This window comes from Pristiophorus japonicus, chromosome 5 (genome assembly GCF_044704955.1).
Source record: "Pristiophorus japonicus isolate sPriJap1 chromosome 5, sPriJap1.hap1, whole genome shotgun sequence".
NCBI lineage: Eukaryota > Metazoa > Chordata > Chondrichthyes > Pristiophoridae > Pristiophorus > Pristiophorus japonicus.
The window spans coordinates 81,811,194-81,830,472 of NC_091981.1; the positions used below are offsets into that span (position 1 = coordinate 81,811,194).

At 45.8% G+C, this 19,279-nt stretch overlaps 1 protein-coding gene across 1 annotated transcript in view; it reads right to left on the reverse strand.

Annotated features, from left to right (window-relative positions):
- LOC139264094 (sodium-dependent dopamine transporter-like) overlaps positions 1-19,279 on the reverse strand; it is a 90,967-nt gene that overhangs the window by 34,276 nt on the left and 37,412 nt on the right. The window contains exons 10-12 of the mRNA XM_070880185.1: positions 14,946-15,045; positions 12,828-12,928; positions 1,759-1,926 (exon numbers count right to left, since the gene is read on the reverse strand). Coding sequence (XP_070736286.1) covers positions 1,759-1,926; positions 12,828-12,928; positions 14,946-15,045 — 369 coding nt within the window. The remainder of the gene's footprint in view (positions 1-1,758; positions 1,927-12,827; positions 12,929-14,945; positions 15,046-19,279) is intronic.

Below are 19,279 nucleotides of genomic sequence, written 5' to 3' on the forward strand. Positions count from 1 at the left end.
AGTCGTGCGCATGCGCGCGCAGCTGTCAAGCTCTACCCCACCGAGAGGCCAGACAGATGGCCTGAGATCGCTGTGGTGGGGGCGGGGGGGGGGAGGGGAGGGGAAGAGTGAGAGCTGTGGGGGGTGGGGAGGGGGGGAGAGAGTGAGATCGCTGTGTGGGTGGAGAGTTAGTGAGATCGCTGTGGGGGGGGGGTTGGGATCACTGTAGGGGATGAGACAGACTGTGAGGTGAGGTAGACTGGGGGGGCGGTGAGGGAGACTGGGGGGAGGGGATACTGGGGGGAGGAGAGACTGGGGGGGGAGGAGAAACTGGGGGTGAGAGAGACTGGGGGTGAAAGTGACTGGGGGGAGAAGAGACTGAGGGGAGTGAGAGACTGCGGGGGGGGGGAGAGAGACTGCGGGGGGGGGGAGAGAGACTGCGGGGGGGGGAGAGAGACTGCGGGGTGAGAGAGACTGTGGGGGGGAGAGAGACGGTGGGTGAGAGAGTTTGGGGGGGTGAGAGAGACTGGGGGGGGGTGGAAGAGACTGGGGGGGAGTGAGTGAGACTGTGGGGGGTGAGTGAGACTAATCTGACTGAGACTAGTGAGTGAGAGAGACTAAAGGAGTAAATAAGGCTTTGTTAGACTATTTATATTATTGCCTAACACTAGAAAATTCTAAAAATACATGAAACTGTGGAGAACTATAAAGATCTGTGTAATATCAAACAAACCTGTCAGATCTGTGTCCATACCGCCCACTTAAGATCCACTTAAGATCCAATGAGTCATGCTTTTTCAGGACAGTATTAAGGTCTGGTGGTAAATGGATCTTAATGATGTAACTTCCATTTTGGGCGGCAATATATGAGTGAACAATATCAAATACCACACGGCAGTAATGACTAGTGAATTTATCGCCGGGCGGTATCTGGATGGTAAATGGGCGATTTGAGAGGAAACTTGTATTTCTGGGCGGTAACTGGGTGGCAAATGGGCGATTTGAGAGGAAATTCTAATCCTGAGTGTTTCCAGCATTTTTTATTTTATTCCCCCCATTTCAGACCTTTGTGCCTGCTTTCCCCCCTCCCTAATTTCATCTATCTACTTGCCATTTCCTTTGTGGACATCTCCCATGCTTTTCACCAACTCAACTATTTTCACATTTCTTTAATGCCTTTCCATTGCCAAACTGAAATGATATTTATATCATCTAATTGTTTTCTCTTAAAGCACTTGCAGGTCATTTAATCAATCTGTTTGCTCCCTGTGATTAGAGTAGTTGTAGTTTCTTCCCTCTTGCCTTTCTCTTTTACTTTTCCAACCATACTAAGGGACTTAATTAGCTTTCAATTTTCAGTTCTGATGAAGGATTATTGCTGAAATATTAACCTGTCTTTTATGTTTGCAGATTCTGGCTGACCTGTTGCATATTTCTAGCATTTTCTATTTTTGTACCAAATTATTGCAAACAGATGTGATGCAGCAAACACCTAATTTATGTTCGAAGGTAAAATTCACTCCAAGGACCTACAGGACTTGTCTTGCCATCAACCCTTTTCGTTATAACGGAATTTATCAAATTTGGTGAGACTTTTGAAATAGGATCCATTAATGTCAATAAATGGCCTTTGGGATGCTTGTTATCATGGCTGAAGCATGAAAGCTATTCTCTGGGTTTCAGAGATGAAAGACATTAACATCCTTCAAGTCGATAAAAAAGAATAAAAAGAAATCTGAAAACAACTACTAATTAATGAAACCTCACAGATGTACTCACCTCACGCAGGGGCCCACGCAGACTGATACATTTGTACACTGCATAAATGGGTACGATTGCCATTGAAGATATAGCAATACACCATCCAATTACATTGGCCCAGTCTGGAAAGATGTAATTGTCATATTCTGGGGCTTTAAATGTTGAAATGCTGACGATCACAACAAACTTCATTTAACAAGCAGACAGGAAAGATGGAAAGAGATAAAGCAGATGTTAAGTACAGACTAAAACAATTTTTTTATTTTGAGAAACAGAAACATAGAAAATAGGTGCAAGGCAGGAATAGGCAATTCGACCCTTCGAGCCTGCACCACCATTCAATATGATCATGGCTGATCATGCAACTTCAGTACCCCATTCCTGCTTTCTCTCCATACCCCTTGAATCCTTTAGTCGTAAGGGTCACATCTAACTCCCTTTTGAATACATCTAACAAACTGGCCTCAACAACTTTCTGTGGTAGAGAATTCCACAGGTTCACAATTCTCTGAGTGAAGAAGTTTCTTCTCATTCCAGTCCTAACTGGCTTACCCCTTATCCTTAGACTGTGACCCCTGGTTCCGGATTTCCCAATATCGGGAACATTCTTCCTGCATCTAATCTGTCCAATCCCGTCAGAATTTTATATGTTTCTATGAGATCCCCTCTCATTCTTCTAAATTCCAGTGAATATAAGCCTAGTCGATCCAGTCTTTCTTCATATGTCAGTCCTGCCATCCCGGGAATTAGTCTGGCGAACCTTCGCTGCACTCCCTCAATAGCAAGAATGTCCTTCCTCAGATTAGGAGACCAAAACTGCACACAATATTCAAGGTATGACCTCACCAAGGCCCTGTGCAACTGCAGTAAGACCTCCCTGCTCCTATACTCAAATCCTCTCGCTATGAAGGTCAACATGCCATTTGCCTTCTTCACCGCCTGCTGTACTTGCATGCCTACTTTCAATGACTGATGTACCATGAACACCCGGATCTCGTTGCACCTCCCCTTTTCCTAATCTGCCGCCATTCAGATAATATTCTGCCTTCTTGTTTTTGCCACCAAAGTGGATAACCTCACATTTATCTACATTATACTGCAGCTGCCATGGATTTGTCCAGTCACCTAACCTGTCTAAGTCACCCTGCAGCCTCTTAGCATCCTCCTCACAGCTCACACTGCCACCCAGCTTAGTGTCATCTGCAAACTTGGAGGTATTATATTCAATTCCTTCGTCTAAATCATTAATATATATTGTAAATAGCTGGGGTCCCAGCACTGAACCCTGCGGCACCCCACTAGTCACTGCCTGCCATTCTGAAAAGGACCCGTTTATTCCTACTCTTTGCTTCCTGTCTGCCAACCAGTTCTCTATCCACGTCAAATAAATTACTCCCAATACCATATGCTTTAATTTTGCACACTAATCTCTTGTGTGGGACCTTGTCAAAAGCCTTTTGAAAGTCCAAATACACCACATCCGCTGGTTCTCCCTTGTCCACTCTACTAGTTACATCCTCAAAAAATTCTAGAAGATTTGTCAAGCATGATTTCCCTTTCATAAATCCATGCTGACTTGGACCGATCCTGTCACTGCTTTCCAAATGCGTTGCTATTTACATCTTTAATACTTGATTCCAACATTTTCCCCACTGCCGATGTCAGGCTAACCGGTCTATAATTCCCTGTTTTCTCTCTCCCTCCTTTTTTAAAAAGTGCGTTTACATTAGCTACCCTCCAATCCATAGGTACTGATCCAGAATCTATAGAATGTTGGAAAATGACTACCAATGCATCCATTATTTCTAGGGCCACTTCCTTAAGTACTCTGGGATACAGACTAACAGGCCCTGGGGATTTATCGGCCTTCAATCCCATCAATTTCCCTAACACAATTTCCTGATTAATAAGGATATCCTTCAGTTCCTCATTCTCGTTAGACTCTTGGTCCCCTATTATTTTCGGGAGTTATTCATGTCTTCCTTAGTGGAGACAGAACCAAAGTATTTGTTCAACTGGTCTGCCATTTCTTTGTTCCCCATTATAAATTCGCCTGATTCTGACTGCAAGGGACCTACATTTGTCTTCACTAATCTTTTTCTCCTTACATATCTATAGAAGCTTTTGCAGTCACTTTTTATGTTCCCTGCAAGCTTACTCTCATATTCTATTTTGCCCCTCCTAATTAAACCCTAAGTCTTCCTCCGTTGGATTCTAAATTTCTCCCAGTCCTCAGGTTTGCTGCTTTTTCTGGCCAATTTATATGCCTCTTCCTTGTACTTAACACTATCCCTAATTTCCCTTGTTAGCCACGGTTGAGCCACCTTCCCCGTTTTATTTTTATGCCAGACAGGGATGTACAATTGTTGTAGTTCATCCACGTGATCTTTAAATGTCTGCCATTGCCTATCCACCGTCAGCCCTTTAAGTATCATTCACCAGTCTATCCTAGCCAATTCACATCTCATACCATCGAAGTTACCTTTCTTTAAGTTCAGGACCCTAGCCTCTGAATTAACTGTGTCACTCTCCATCTTAATGAAGAATTCTACCATATTATGGTCACTCTTCCCCAAGGGGCCTAGCACGACCAGATTGCTAATTAATCCTCTCTCATTACACAAGACCCAGTCTAGGATAGCCTGCTCTCTACTTGGTTCCTTGACATATTGGTCTAGAAAACCATCCCTTTGATAAATAACTCAACAGAGATTCTTCACATTTTAAGCCACTGATTGCTGCAAATGAAATTCCATTTGTGATATACTGTAATATTTAACCTGTTTTGTGTTACAATGGTGTTGAAATTTCCCAGCTCATATTTAATTCAGTCCTACATTTCAATTTAGTTTTCCTTCTCTAAGGATTTCTGGAAAAAAATGTGGTTCCGTTTTGTGACAAAAATGGCGTCTGCACTGCGCGTGCATTTCTGGTACTTGCCGCGCCGGAGGGCATCTTGGTGAGGGAGATAGCATCGGCGCTGGGAGCGTACGCTGCAAGATCATGATTTGACAGCAGCAATGCCAATTCCGTCCTCAATGCTGGAACAAACACCCTGGTTTAACCTCTCATATGCGTTCAGCTACAGCAAGGACCCCGTACCAGCAATATTTAAAGGTGGGGGGGGGGGAGGCTGGTGGGTACTTGATAGACCTGTGAGGGAATAGGCAACATTAGCTTTATGCACATGATGACATCTCATTGACTGCTGACATCAGTCATCACATGGGTGACCGTTGTATGCCATGTGGCTGTAAGAGATTTAATTCTGTCACCAGGTTGCTGGGAGGTCTCCCTCTCTCTGTCTCCCACCTCTAGCAGCTCTGCAACTCCCTCGATCTCCAGGGCCTCCTCCCCTGCTGGAGTCAATTGAGTGAAGACTGGAGGACCACCTCCGGTTCTCTACCTCTCCCGATTGTTGTGGACTCTCTTCTCCTGCAAGGAGGGAAAGAGAACTTTGAGTGAGATTGATGGAATGAGTCTAATGAATGGATGGGCTACATCTGTAGAGGCTGACTATGAGAGAGTGTGTCAGTGAGTGTGGAGCAATGTGTTTGGGTGATGTGCCTGTCATTTATGAATAGCTGGCAATGTGTGCAAGCTGTAAGATGTGGGTGCGAGGCTTGCAGCAGTGGTAAGTGTGTGAAGGTGAGGTGAAGCTTTGAATGTGAGGTATGAGTTGTGTTTGGTAGAGATTGTTGGTAGCTGAGTGTGGTGCATTGAGCAGTGTGTGAGGCTAGTGATGCAGATGTTGCGATATGGCATTTGAAGATGAATTCACTCACCTTGACTACTCGTGTGAGGTCATTGAACTTCTTCCTGCACTGTGTTCCTGTCCTTGGGGCAACACTGCTGGCATTGACCACAGCGGCTATCTGCTCCCACTGCACTTTGGTCTGTTGCCTGGAAGACCTCCTGGCCCCTGTGAAAAAAGTACCTCTCTCCTCCTGCACCGAAGCCTCCAGGCCAATCATTTCAGCTGCAGGACATCACTGCAGGAGATCCTTAGGGCAGTGCCCTAGGACCAACCATCTTTAGCTGCTTTATCAATTACCTTCCCTCCATCTTAGGGTCAGGGTGGGGTTATTCGCTGATGTTTGCACAGTGTTCAGTTCCATTCACAACTCCTCAGATAATGAAGCAGTCCATACCTGCATGCAGCAAGACCCGGACAACACTCACACTTGGGCTGATAAGTGGCAAGTAACATTTGTGCCACACAAGTCCCAGGCAATGGCTATCTCCAACAAGAGAGAGTCTAACCACAGCTCCTTAACATTCAATGGCATTACCATTGACAAATCACCCACCATTAACATCCTGGGGTCACCATTGACCAGAAACTTAACTGGACCAGCCACATAAATACTGTGGCTATTAGAGCATGTTAGAGGCTAGGTATTCTGTGGTGACTGACTTACCCCCCGAGTCCCCAAAGCCTTTCCTCCATCTATAAAGCACAAGTCAGGATTGTGATGAAATACTCTCCACTTGCGTGGATGAGTGCAGCTGCAACAACATTCAAGAAGAACACTATCCAGGACAAAGCAACTTGTTTGATTGGCACCCCATCCACTACCTTAAACATTCACTCCCTCTACCATCGGTGCACCGTGGCTGCAGTGTGTACCATCTACAAGCAACTCACCAAGGCTTCTTCGGCAGCACTTTCAAAACCTCGACACATCATCATCATCATAGGCGATCTCTTGAATCGAGGATGACTTGCTTCCACGCCAAAAAGTTCACAGGTGTTTCAATGAAGGACCTAATATTCCAGGTCCAGAACCACATCCTGAAGGGTGGAAGATGCCTGTGCATGGATTTTTTAACGTATGGTGACGGTTGCATACCAGCCACCACACGAGCTTGACAGAGCCAGGTCTTGGTCCAGTGGCAAGCATTACCCAAGACGACTGGAGACCAGCTCTGCTGCACGGACCTAGTGTGCACACATATCGTAGTGTGGGCTGGCCTGTGCTGCCCCTGGGCCCTCGCTTCTTCTGGCTCCGAACTCTCGCCTCTCCCGGGCTCCGTGATAAATTACCAGATTATCTGTTTTTGTGATGTCAATCCCGGGATAAATATTGCCCAGGACACCAGAAGAACTCCCCAGCTCTTCTTCCAATCAAGCCATGGGATCTTATACTTTCACCTGAGGGGGCAGATGGGGCTTCGGTTTCACATCTCATACAAAAAATGGCACCTCTATAGTACTGCACCTTGCGTGTCAGTTGTGGCTCAGTGGGCAGCACTTTCGTCTCAGAGTCAGAAAGTTGTGGGTTCAAGTCCCAGTCCAGAGACTGGGTCACAAAATTCTAGGCTGCACTTCCAGGCCACGACTGAGCGAGTGCTGCACTGTCAGAGATAATGAACCGATAATCTGTTTTTGTGGTGTTGGTTGAGGAATAAATATTGGCCAGGAGAATGGAGAGAACTCCCCAGCTCTTCTTCAAAGTGGGATCTTCTACATCCACCCGAGAGGGCAGACCGGGCATGTTGAACTAACTACAAACTTACCTTCTTTAAAAGGAGAGTTCTAAAAAGAAACACTCAGTTGGGTCTGCAGTGGGTTATTTAGAAGGGGTACACTATTGGGGTCAAATTATACTCTTAGACAAAGGTGTCCTTTCCATACAGATCAGAAAGCGTGAAGAGTCAGTCCCCAGAATATACAGCACAGAAACAGTCCCCTCCACACAAGTCTCCGACCTCGCTCCGTCATAGCCCATCAGCCCATCCTGCTATTCCTTTCGCCCTTACGTTAGCTGCTTTGTACTATAGAAGCAAAATACTGCGGATGCTGGAAGTCTAAAATAAGAACAGGAATTGCTGGAAATACTCTCTGGGTCAGGCAGCTTCTATGGAGAGAGAAACAGAGTTAGTGTTTCAGGTCGATGATCCTGGGTCAGAACTGGAAATAGTTAAAGATGGACTACAATTGGTCTCAGCACCCAAGGCTAAAGTGGGGGGGGGGGGGGGGGGCAGTGAAATACACAGAGGAGGCACCATGAAGCAGACCTCAGTTATCTGCTTGGGCCAGTGACACTGAGGGTCAGACTTCTCCCAAGCCACCCCGTAACAGGCCACTGGAGCAAGGGCCTCCTGCATCAGGCTGGTCACTGGAGGGTGACAGCTCAACATATGGGGGGCGGGGGTGATGCTGGGGGCTGTGGCTCGCTGGGGGGGGGGGGTGGTGTCTGGGGTCCACGGCTCACTGGGGCGGGGGGAGTGTCTAGGGTCCATGGCTCACTGAGGGGGGGGGGTGTCTGGGGTCCACGGCTCACTGGGGCGGGGGGAGTGTCTAGGGTCCATAGCTCACTGAGGGGGGGGAGGGTGTCTGGGGTCCACGGCTCACTGGGGCGGGGGGAGTGTCTAGGGTCCATGGCTCGCTGGGGAGGGGGGGGGGAAGAGTCCCGCAGACAGCACTCCTCCCACTCCGCTGGCAAAATTGTTACAGTCATAATTGTTACTTTGTGTCAATCCTGGTTGTTTCCCCACCCCCCGGTGCACACTTCCCGGTCCTTCTCTCCCCCCGGGGCACACTCCCCCCTCCCCCGCCCCTGGGGACACACTCCCTGGTCTCCCTTTCTCTCCCCAGGCACCCCCCCCAGAGCACACTTCCCAGTCCCTCTCCCCCCCCCGGCCCCCGGGGCACACTCCCCCCTCTCCCCCCCGGGGGCACACTCCCTGGTCTCCTTCTCTCCCCCTCCCCCCGGGGACACACTCCCTGGTCCCTCTCCCCCCAACTCTTTGTTGGCCAACCCGGACATGATGGACCGAAAGGCCTCCTTCTGTGCGGGGTATAAAAGGGTTGTCCGGCCTAAACCGCCTTGTTCCTGCTGCTCAGGCTAGGTTAAAGTCGGAATTCGTAGCTAGCTATTGCTGTCCTTAACATTGATGGGTACAAACCCAGAAACACGCAATATTAAGAGAAATTAAAATGATTTCAAAACCTCGACATTGCAAGCGGGAAATACCCAGAATACTAGGCGCCTGCATGTTAACTATGCATAAGGTGTATCAAGCTCCTGTTAAGCAGCTGGTGCACCTGAGAAACATACCCAGCTGCTCATCACCTGTTGCAAATGGGCACTTCAAAGGAGGGCAGTAGGAGAAGGTTATTTTTCTTCGGCTCTGACCTTCCTCTGAGGTAGGGTGAATAGATCATATGTCTCCGTTTTCCAGGGCACAGTCCCTGGATTAGGTACTATGTCCCCGGGCAAATAATGTCCCCGGAAGCATCTCCAGTTCAGGAAACTTGTCCCCGAATAAAATGTTCAGTGACCATAATTAGTTATTGCAAGTATGGTCTGATGTTTACAATCAACAACCTTGGTCATCACATGTTGGTGGCGCCGCCCACCATGTCATCAAACCATGGTAACTGATGATTGATGGCAGAACTGACCAGTCAAAGCAAGTGGAATTTGAGCTGCATCTACATTGTAAATAAATTGGACGAGTAAAGTGCGGGCAGAGGCGGGATTATCTGGGGAAAGATGAAGGGCTAGTGGGTGGTGTATTTGTGAAAGAGCAGAGTAAGAATGGAGCAAAGAAAGCACGCCAAATTTTAAAAAGTATGTTTATTTAAGCAGTATCTTTTAAGTACTTGGATATGTTGTGTTCTTATTAATTGAGGTTATTCAACCCTAGTGCTAAAGAACTCTGGTCTCCCAAAAATTATTTATTTTCATAGATGCTGATTGAGCTGTTTGTTTTTACTCCAAATTTCTAGCACATCGTTTTTTTTATTTTATCTAATCAAGCTTTACCGCCCTCAGATTTATTTTTTAGATCCTTTTGTCTTTGTTTTTAGCTCGTGTATAGTGATACTGAAATAAACTAGTAGTACATTAGTGACCAACAGTTTAGTGGGAATGGGGTCAAGGAAGCTAAGAAGTGGGTCTCATTCACATAGAAAGAGCAGGGGGTGAGGGAGAAACTAGAGAAATGCATGAGTTCAGGGCTAGGGCACAGGGGAGCATTGGTAGAGGTTTGGCTTGGTGGACAAGGGGATTGGGGTGTGTGGCAGAGGCAGATCAACAGGATGGTCTTAATCTTTGTGACAAACAAGTCTGTGAGCTCCTTCCACGTGTTATTGGCGAGAACATTGGAATTTCCATAATACGTACACTGAGTAAAATTCTGAAAGCTGTTTTAAAAAAAAACTCAGCTAGAGGAGGGAAGGTGGGCTGTAGCAGGAGCAGAGATGAGCAATGTTACGGAGGTGGAGGTGGGAGAGGATTATGGAGTGGGAATCTCAGTTCAGGGATGCTGCAGTGGCAAACCATTTGGTTGAACCTGAGATAGTTGCCAGGGATTACATAAGGAATCTGTCGCCAATGAACATAGTTCTTGTGGGGCTGAAAACAATGGCTTATGTGTTCCCAATGTTTAACTGAATGAATTTTTCGCTCATCTACAATTGTATGTCAGACGAGCAATCAGACAACACAAAGACAGTGGAAGTGTTGAGAGAGGCAGTGGAGAGGTAGAGCTGCGTGTCCGTCAGTGTACAGAAAGCTTGGATGCTGTTTGGTTGTACTTTGTGGCATCAATGTGCAAACTAAAAATAGGAGCATGGGCAAACCGTCAGAGACTATTGATGGTTGATGGAGGTTAATCTACGCGTATTCCACCAGCAGAAGCAACAAAATCGTCATGCCGGTTTTCTTTAGCCGTGGAGATCATTAATAAATCTGTGAAAAATAAATGACATGGGCAGTAATATGAAGAAAGATTTTCTGAATAGGTCATACTGGCATTCCTGAAGAGTGTTATTGTATTATTTATAACCAGTGTCTGAATGAGCTCAATAGTGTGACATCACATCCGTAGTAATTAAATGCACATTTGTAGTGTGTATGTACAACTGTTAAAATAGAGGCTGTTAAAACATTTTGCCTTGCTATGCTGCGCAATCTACATTTTCCATCCGGGCTGCTTTGCTGTGCTCCCACCCTGTGGATTCGGTTGAGAAAATATGGTCACCCTACTCTAAGGCCACCCAGCTTACCTGCTCCTGTGCAGTTTTGCCTCAATCATTCCCCTCCCCCCACCAAAAGATGGTGCAGTCAAAGCAGCAGCAGCTTATCAGGGAACTGCTGCCGCAGGAAACACCGCCCCTGCATATCTGACCATCTCTGAGCACATCATGAACGATGTGCGATGGGAGCAACACTTGAAGATTTTTTACTGGCCTTACGTTAACGTGCAAGCAAAGTTTATTTGGAGTAGTGCTCCCAGTGTTGGGCTGTCAGGGCCTAGCAGTCCCATGTTTTGCAAGGCCACAAAGAATTGTCACAATGACAACTGATTTGAATCTGTATGGGACCACTCCAAATCAGTGGCTATGCATATCCATATAGAAAGTTGTATGGATGGGCACTCAACTTTAAAAATTGATTGATGAAAAATGTCTTCTCTATAATGAAAGCACTGAGAAGTAACAGCATAATCATTGTATAAATTACACACCCCAAGGTTATTATTTCAATACAAAACATGCAACTCATTGACTGAGACATAATAGCTTCATTCCTTATGGTTGTTGACCTTGTATGTCTTTATGAATAAAGCATTACAAGTGGTGGTTGTAATGTATGCACCTGTGAGTATGCTCACAGGTTTAGAGCTGTTGCGCAGGTCGGAAGGCCTCCTCATAGGACTGCTCTTGGACATGGCCAAGGCGGCCATTAGCCGGTCCAGGCAGCGGGCGGTCGAGGGGGTCGTTCAGCCCAACTGCCTGCCTCTCTTCCGTGGTTACATCCGAGCCAGGGTATCCTTGGAGATGGAGCACGTGGTGTCTATCGGTACGCTGGCGTCCTTCCGTGAGAGGTGGGCGCCAGAGGGACTGGAGTACATCGTCACCCCCGGCAACCAAATTTTAATTTGATGTTTTGTCTAAAGTTTAATTTGTTTATTGTGACAGTTTTAGTGCCCCCTCCCCACCCCCCACCCCCACCCCCCACTTTTAGCCAGGGGGCACTTGTATAATTTGTGTTTTTGTGCCCTAAAAAATAACAAGGGGGAACTCGAAAAGTGTTTGGAGTGTGCACCCCCCCCCCTTTAATCAGGGGGCACTTCATTAAAGTGCACAACTAAAATAGTTGTAGAGCTGTTGCATTGTGAGTGACTTAGCCAGTCATGTGATATTCACAAGACTCAATAAAACCACAGTTAGTTGTGTTTAGGTCATCCACAATGAGGTATGCAATCATGAGCCTGTAGTTGCAACTAGTAATGTGTAGTGTGATTGTTAAACCTTTGTTAATAAACCAAATAGTTTTTAATAGCAATTTGTTACTATGAATTCTTAAGCAAAGAACCCATGAAGCAAATACATTACAGTGGTGATGGGAAATCCTGCATTATCAGTGGCTCCATCTATTATTTTAGCCTAAGCAGCTACAAGTACTAGGATGATAGAATCTGAAATAGAAGTTGAACAAAGAGAAGGTGGAAACTGTAAATTGATAAAGGCTATCTGTCACCTTTAAGAATCCAATTATTTGAAATTAAGGCATTTTCGCAATTTCATCTGAATCAATATAAAAATGTTTGCCAATATATATCCCATCTGTTTCAAGAAAGAGCTGCAGCAATCAAATGAATGGATTAGAATAAATTACACACACAGCATGTGCAGTAATTCTAACAGAAGCACAGATAGAAAGACTGCATTCTACACTATATTGAAATGGCCTCATTGCATTGGTTGAACATCTATAAACAACCATTTATCTTCATAAAACAGTCCCAGGGTAATATAATCCACGCTTATGGTCCAGTTTCTAATGAAGTTGTCAGATTGATTTGATTTGATTTTTCTTGTAAAAATCCAACTGGTTCTTTATTGTCCATTAGCGAAAGAGACCTGCCAGCCTTACCTGGTCTAGCCTTTAAGCGACTCCAGTCCCACACCAACATGGTTGACTCTTAATTGCCCTTTGAAATGACCTGGAAAACCTTCAGTTGTAACACCACCTTCTCGGGGCAACTGGGATGGGCAATAAATGCTGGCCTTGCCAACAATACACACATCCTAAAATTATTTTTTTTTAAATACACTTCTTTTGACTCACCAGAAGGAAACAGGGGCTGACGAACTTCCAGCATAGCCTCCAGTATAAACCAGGTCTTTTGCCTATCATTTTCTCAATGTCATCGCTGAAACGGTCAACTCCTAGAAAATAAATTTATGCTCAATCTATGATGTAAAGATTGATTTATTTGTCAGGTTTATCAAGTATGTCACATAATGTTTTCTCTTTGGAGGGAAGGAACACCAGCAACTGATATATAAACATCAGGCAGAAGACATGGCTTGCACAATCCAAGTATTTGTATACGAGCAAATTATCTAATATGGACTTTAGACTAGGAAATGTACGTGCCCAGTATTCCAGGAAACATATCCACCCAGGACCTCTGATCCTGAACCTGCAAAGCCCACATGGTCAGGGGAATTCTCTTAGGAACATAAGGACAGGAGTAGGCCATTCAGCCCCTCAAGCTTTTTTCCAATTCAATTAGATCATGGCTGATCTGTATTTTAACTCCATCCACCGCCTTGGTTTCGTAACTCTTAATACTCTTTCCTACCAAGAATCTATCAATCTCTTAATTTACACATCTCACGTGGGTGCCTGTATCTCAAGCTGCATACTGCAGTCGAAGTGTGCTGGGCAGAGACGGTGCGTGTTGGGGCCCCCGGAGAATCAGACACAAGTGCCGCCTTTGGAAGAGAGCTGAGGCAAAATAAATTGGCTGCTGTCTCTGGGGACAAAGCCATAACCCAGGCCTGGAACCTACATAGGCCTCACATCTGCTAATTGAGCAGGCATTATGCCTGATCTCACTCAGTGAACTGGGCATCCATAGCTCACTCGACATATGATAGTTAGAGGATGTTGGAACTCCCAGGCCAGGAGTCCTTGACCCTGGCCCCAGCTCTCCTTTGCATGGGCAGACGCCCTGCCCCACCATGCCAAACAGGAGCTCCATCAGAAGGATGGGACCCAACATAGCCCAGTCTCAGCCTAATTTATGTCACTTTTAACAGAGTTACTCTGAGAATGCACCAGAAGGTCCATGGGTTATCAGCCCCAGGTGAATAGACACAGCACCTGTATATCTCCAAACATCTCCTCACATAGGAACGGCATATCAAAAAGTGATGCCTGTTATTAGACTCTCACATGTAAATATGTCCAATACACACTGGCTAAAATGCTTATTCCTGTCTTACTGTCAAGACCTGTATAAGAATCCTGTAGATATAGTTTCCCAGATATTCCTCTGCATTGCCACTGGGGATTGCTCAGTACCCAGATGCAAAGGAGAGGAAATTGAGACGGAGTGCAATGAAGGTTCACCAGACTGATTCCTGGGATGGGGAATTGTCCTATGAGGAGAGATTGAGTAGACTACACCTATATTCTCTAGAGTTTAGAAGAATGAAAGGTGATCTCATTGAAACATACAAAATTCTTATAGGGCTTGACAGGGTAGGTGCAGGGAGGGTGGGGAATCGAGAACCAGGGGTCACAGTCTCAGAATAAAGGTTGGCCATTTAGGACTGAGATGAGGAGAAATTTCTTCACTCAGAAGGTGGTGAATCTTTGGAATTCTCTACCCTAGAGGGCTGTGGAGGTTCAGTCATTGAGTATATTCAAGTCAGAGATTGACAGATTTTTGGATTTAAGGGAATAAGGGGATAGTGCAGGAAAGTGTAGTTGAGGTAGAAGATCAGCCATGATCTTATTGAATGACAGAGCAGGCTTGAGGGGCCGAATGGCCTACTCCTGCTCCTATTGCTTATGTTTTTATGTTCTTATAAACTGATTTTAAACAGCTCTATATCGCTTGTTCAGCAACCACAGTTGTGATAATCTAATGATACTGGGGATTCTAATGAAAAGATTGCAGAAAAAAAGACATTATTCTCAGTGGGGAGGGGACGTTACACAGAACTTGGTGGGCGACTTGCTGTTCCACTCTGCTGACTATCGAATGATCTTTAGCCCAGCAGTGTGTTATCAGACTTATATTTAACAAAGAATGACAGATAGCTGTCAATAAACCACAACTGCCCTACATTGTAACACTTATATTATCAATCAAAAATTAGACTAATTGACAAAAAATTCAGCTGTGTAGGTTAAAGAGAAAGCTGATTGTCCCAGTCAACATTAACTTACCATAAAACCAGGAGACTCCAATGGTTTCTATAAGAACTCCGAACAAAATGGATGTTTCTGCTGCAAACTTGTCAAGTAAAGTAAACACATAGATGCCGCCCTAGGAACAAAAATATTCCAGCAGAGGTGACAACAGAATGAACAACAAAAACTTACATTTATACAGTGCCTTTATCAGAATAAAGCATCCCAAGGCACTTGTCAAGAGCATTAACAAAAAACTAATTTGACACTGTTATGTATGCTGAGTACTGTTTAACTAAGCAAGGTACAACCTTGGCTCTGCTTTATTTAGGCCCAAAGTGCCTGACTCTCAAAATGACTGGCCTTTTATACCTGAGTAGCACCATGTGCGTGCTGTTCAGTGGCCTCCAACAATGACGCGGTCTGGTGGCTACAAACAGAATGTACATACATGACAATACCCCCCTCTGAGATCTTATCACAATCTTTCACAGGTTGAGATGGTCCGGTGCTTTGCGCTCCCGGGTTGACCATCTCAGTTCAATTCCAGCCTTGGGTGAGTGTGTGGAGTCTCTTGTGGCTGATGGCTGGATGACTTACTTGTTGGGGGTGGCAGTGGCCATGTCAGGAATTACAAGTCCATTTTTATTGAACAAGTCCGTGATGGAAATTCCGGATCCACTGATGACCCTTGAGTCCTCTGAAGGCTGCTGGTAGGTTGGTTGGTTGTCGATGGTTTCTTCGTCTGACTGTTCTGGCTCGTCTGTGTGCCTCAGCTTTGTCTGATCCATGTGTTGCCTGCAAGTTTGCCCATTCTTGATCTTAATAACGAATACTCTGATGCCCTCCTTGGCCATGACCGTACCAGTGATCCATTTGGGACCCTGACTATAGTTCAACACACATTCAGGATCATTAATAGAAATCTCGCGTGACACAGTTGCGCAATCGTGGTACCCTTGTTGACTTTGTCTTCTGTATTCAACATGATTATTTAAATCCGGGTGTACCAGAGATAGCTTGGTCTTAAGACCCTTGTGAGTGTGTGGGGTCTTGTCTTGTAACTCAGCAGTATGCAGGACAAGCGGGTCTGCAGTGACCCTTGGGTACTCTCCCCATGCTTTGCTTGATAATTTGTACTGGATGCATGTTTTATGCCATTAAGTTTCACAAACTCCTGAAACTCCTGACTGGTGAAGCACGACCCATTGTCGCTCACCACTATGTCAAGCAGACCAGGCGTCACGAATATGACATTGAGATTCTCTATGGTTGCCGTGGACATGCTGGATGACATGATTATGCATTCTATTCACTTCGAATAAGCATCCACCACCACTAAAAACATCTTGCCCAGGAAAGGACCTGCAAAATCTGCATGGATCCTGAACCAAGATTTGGATGGCCACGACCACAGACTCAGTGGCGATTCCGCTGGTACTTTGCTGAACTGCATGCAAGTATGCTTCCAGCATGCTTCCAGCTCAGAATCAATTTCTGGCCACCATACATAAGACCTGGCGATGGCCTTCATCATCACTATACCAGGATGTGTGCTGTGTAACTCATGCACGAACTTCTCTCTCCCTTTCTTGGGCATTACAACGCAATTACCCCGCAATAAGCAATCTGCTTGAATAGACAGTTCGTCCTTGCGACAAATGTATGGTTTGGCCTCCTCGCACATTTGCTTAGGTATGGCAGTCCAATCCTCTTTGAGGATGCAACCCTTTACCACCGATAAAATCGGGTCCTGGCTGGTCCAGGTCTTAACTTGTTGAGCCGTGACAGGGGTTCCTTCACTCTCAAAAGCATCCATAACTAATATTAGATCCACCGGTTGTGGCGTTTCCACCTCCGGTGTGGGCAACGGCAACTGGCTCAAAACATCGTCACAATTCTCTGTGCCAGGTCTGTGGCAAATGACATAATCAGATGCAGATAATGTCAGCACCCACCTTTGGATGCGGGATGAAGCATTGGCATTGATACCTTTGCTCTCGGAAAACAATGAAATGAGCGGCTTGTGATCAGTCTCTAATTTGAACCTCAGACCGAACAGCTTTTGATGCATCTTTTTAACACTGTACACACACGCTAAAGCTTCTTTTTCTACCATGCTGTAGGCTCTTTCTGCTTTAGACAAACTTTTGGATTCATACGCGACAGGTTGAAGTTTCTCCAACTCATTTGCTTTTTGGAGTACGCAACCAATTCCATATGACGATGCGTCACAGGCCAAAATTAAATGTTTACATGGGTCATAATGTACCAGCAGCTTGTTCGAGCAAAGCAGATTGGTGGCTTTCTCGAAAGCTCTGTCTTGTGATGCGCCCTACACCCAGTTGTTGCCCTTTCTCAATAGCATGTGCAGTGGTTCGAGTAAGGTGCTCAATTTAGGTAGGAAGTTTCCAAAGGAGTTGAGTAGACCCAGGAACGATCGCAGCTCCGTCACATTCTGTGGCTTGGGTGCATTCTTGATGGCCTTGGTTTTCACATCAGTAGGTCTGATGCCGTCAGCAGCAAATTTCCTCCTGAGGAATTCGACCTCCGGTGCCATGAAGACGCACTTCGAACGTTTCACTCTGAGTCCCATTCTATCCAAACGCAGTAGAACCTCTTCCAGATATTCCTTGGAGTCATGACCGGTGATCAAAATGTCATCTTGGAACACAACGGTTCTGGGAACAGACTTCAGTAGACTCTCCATATTCCTCTGGAATATTGTTGCAGCCGAGCGAATTCCGAAAGTGCACCTGTGGTAAATAAACAGTCCTTCGTGCGTGTTAATGCGCGTATGTCTCTTCGATGTCTCGACCAACTCCTGTGTCATATAGGCCAATGTCAAGTCCAGTTTTGGGAATGACTTCCCTTAAGCTAGCGTCACAAAAAAGTCAGCAGCCTTCGGTAACGGGTACTGATCTTGTTTCGAAACCCTGTTGATCGTAGCCTTGTTGTCTCCACAGATTCTGACTGTGCCTTCACTTTTCAGCACAGGAACAATGGGGCTGGCCCATTCATTAAATTCGACCGGTGGTATGATCCCTTCACGCTGGAGTCTCTCCAGTTCAATTTCGACCTTCTCCCTCATCATATACGGCACTGCCCGAGCTTTATGATGGACGGGTCTTGCTTCTGAGTCCACGTGGATCTGCACCTTGGCTCCCGTGAAGTTGCCGATACCTGGTTCGAACAGTGAGGGGAACTTGCTCAATACTTGGACACATATATCTTCCTCCGATGACAATGCCTTTATGTTGTTCCAGTCTCATCTGATTTTCTCCAACCAGCTCCTGCCAAGCAGCGTTGGGCCATTGCCTGGAACAATCCACAGTGGTAACTCACGAACCGCACCATTATATGACACATTAATTTGTGCACTGCCAATCATCTTTATCAGTTCTTTGGTGTATGTACACAGATTGGCATTAACAGGGCTCAGCCTGGGCCTCACAGTTTTAGTATCCCACAGCTTATTAAATGCCCTCTCGTTCATCATCGATTGACTCGCCCCCATGTCCAGTTCCATCGATACCGGTATCCTGTTAAACTTCACATTAATCAAAATTGGTTTACTCTTGGTTATGAAGGAGTACAGTCCATACACTTCCTCCTCTAGCATCTCGGATTCCGTATCCGTATCCGCGCTAGTCTGAATCTCATCCTCCACGTGGTGTGTCGCAGCTCGCTTGCTCATCTGCGGACACTTACGCTGGAGATGCCCCACTCTCAGACAGCCTTTGCAACTATATTGCTTAAATCAGCTTCCCCCATAATGCCAATACGGAGAAGTCAGATACATTCCCGCTGGCAGACTTTGGGCAGCCACAGGTTTCGCAAATGCTGCCAGATAGGCCCTGCCATGTGCCGCTCTGCCGAATGCCGAATCAATCGCATTTACAGTACTTGCCGAGGTTCGAACTTGCACGGTCCCACTAGACATCTCAGGTTGGCAACGAATTCCGCCGCTCTCTGGCTCTCCGATCGAACGTGTCTATAAAACCTGTATCTCGAGATGATGATGCCGTCATCTGGCTTGAGGTGCTCCCGTACCAATGTACACAATTCCTCGTACGTTTTCTCTGTTGGATCACTAGGTATGAGTAGATTCTTTATCAGACCGTAGATCTTTGAACCGCACACAGTGAGGAACACGGCCCGGCGCTGATCTGCATCGTCGACCCTCTTCATTTTGTTGGCCACGAAGTACTGGTTCAAACAGCTCACAAAGTCTGCCCAATCTTCTCCCTGCAAGAATTGCTCTAAAAAACCAATCGTGCTCATTTTGCAAACAAAGGTTCTTGTATTCTCGTTGCCAAATGTTATGTATGCAATAAAGGTTCAAACTGAGTACTGTTTAACTAAGCAAG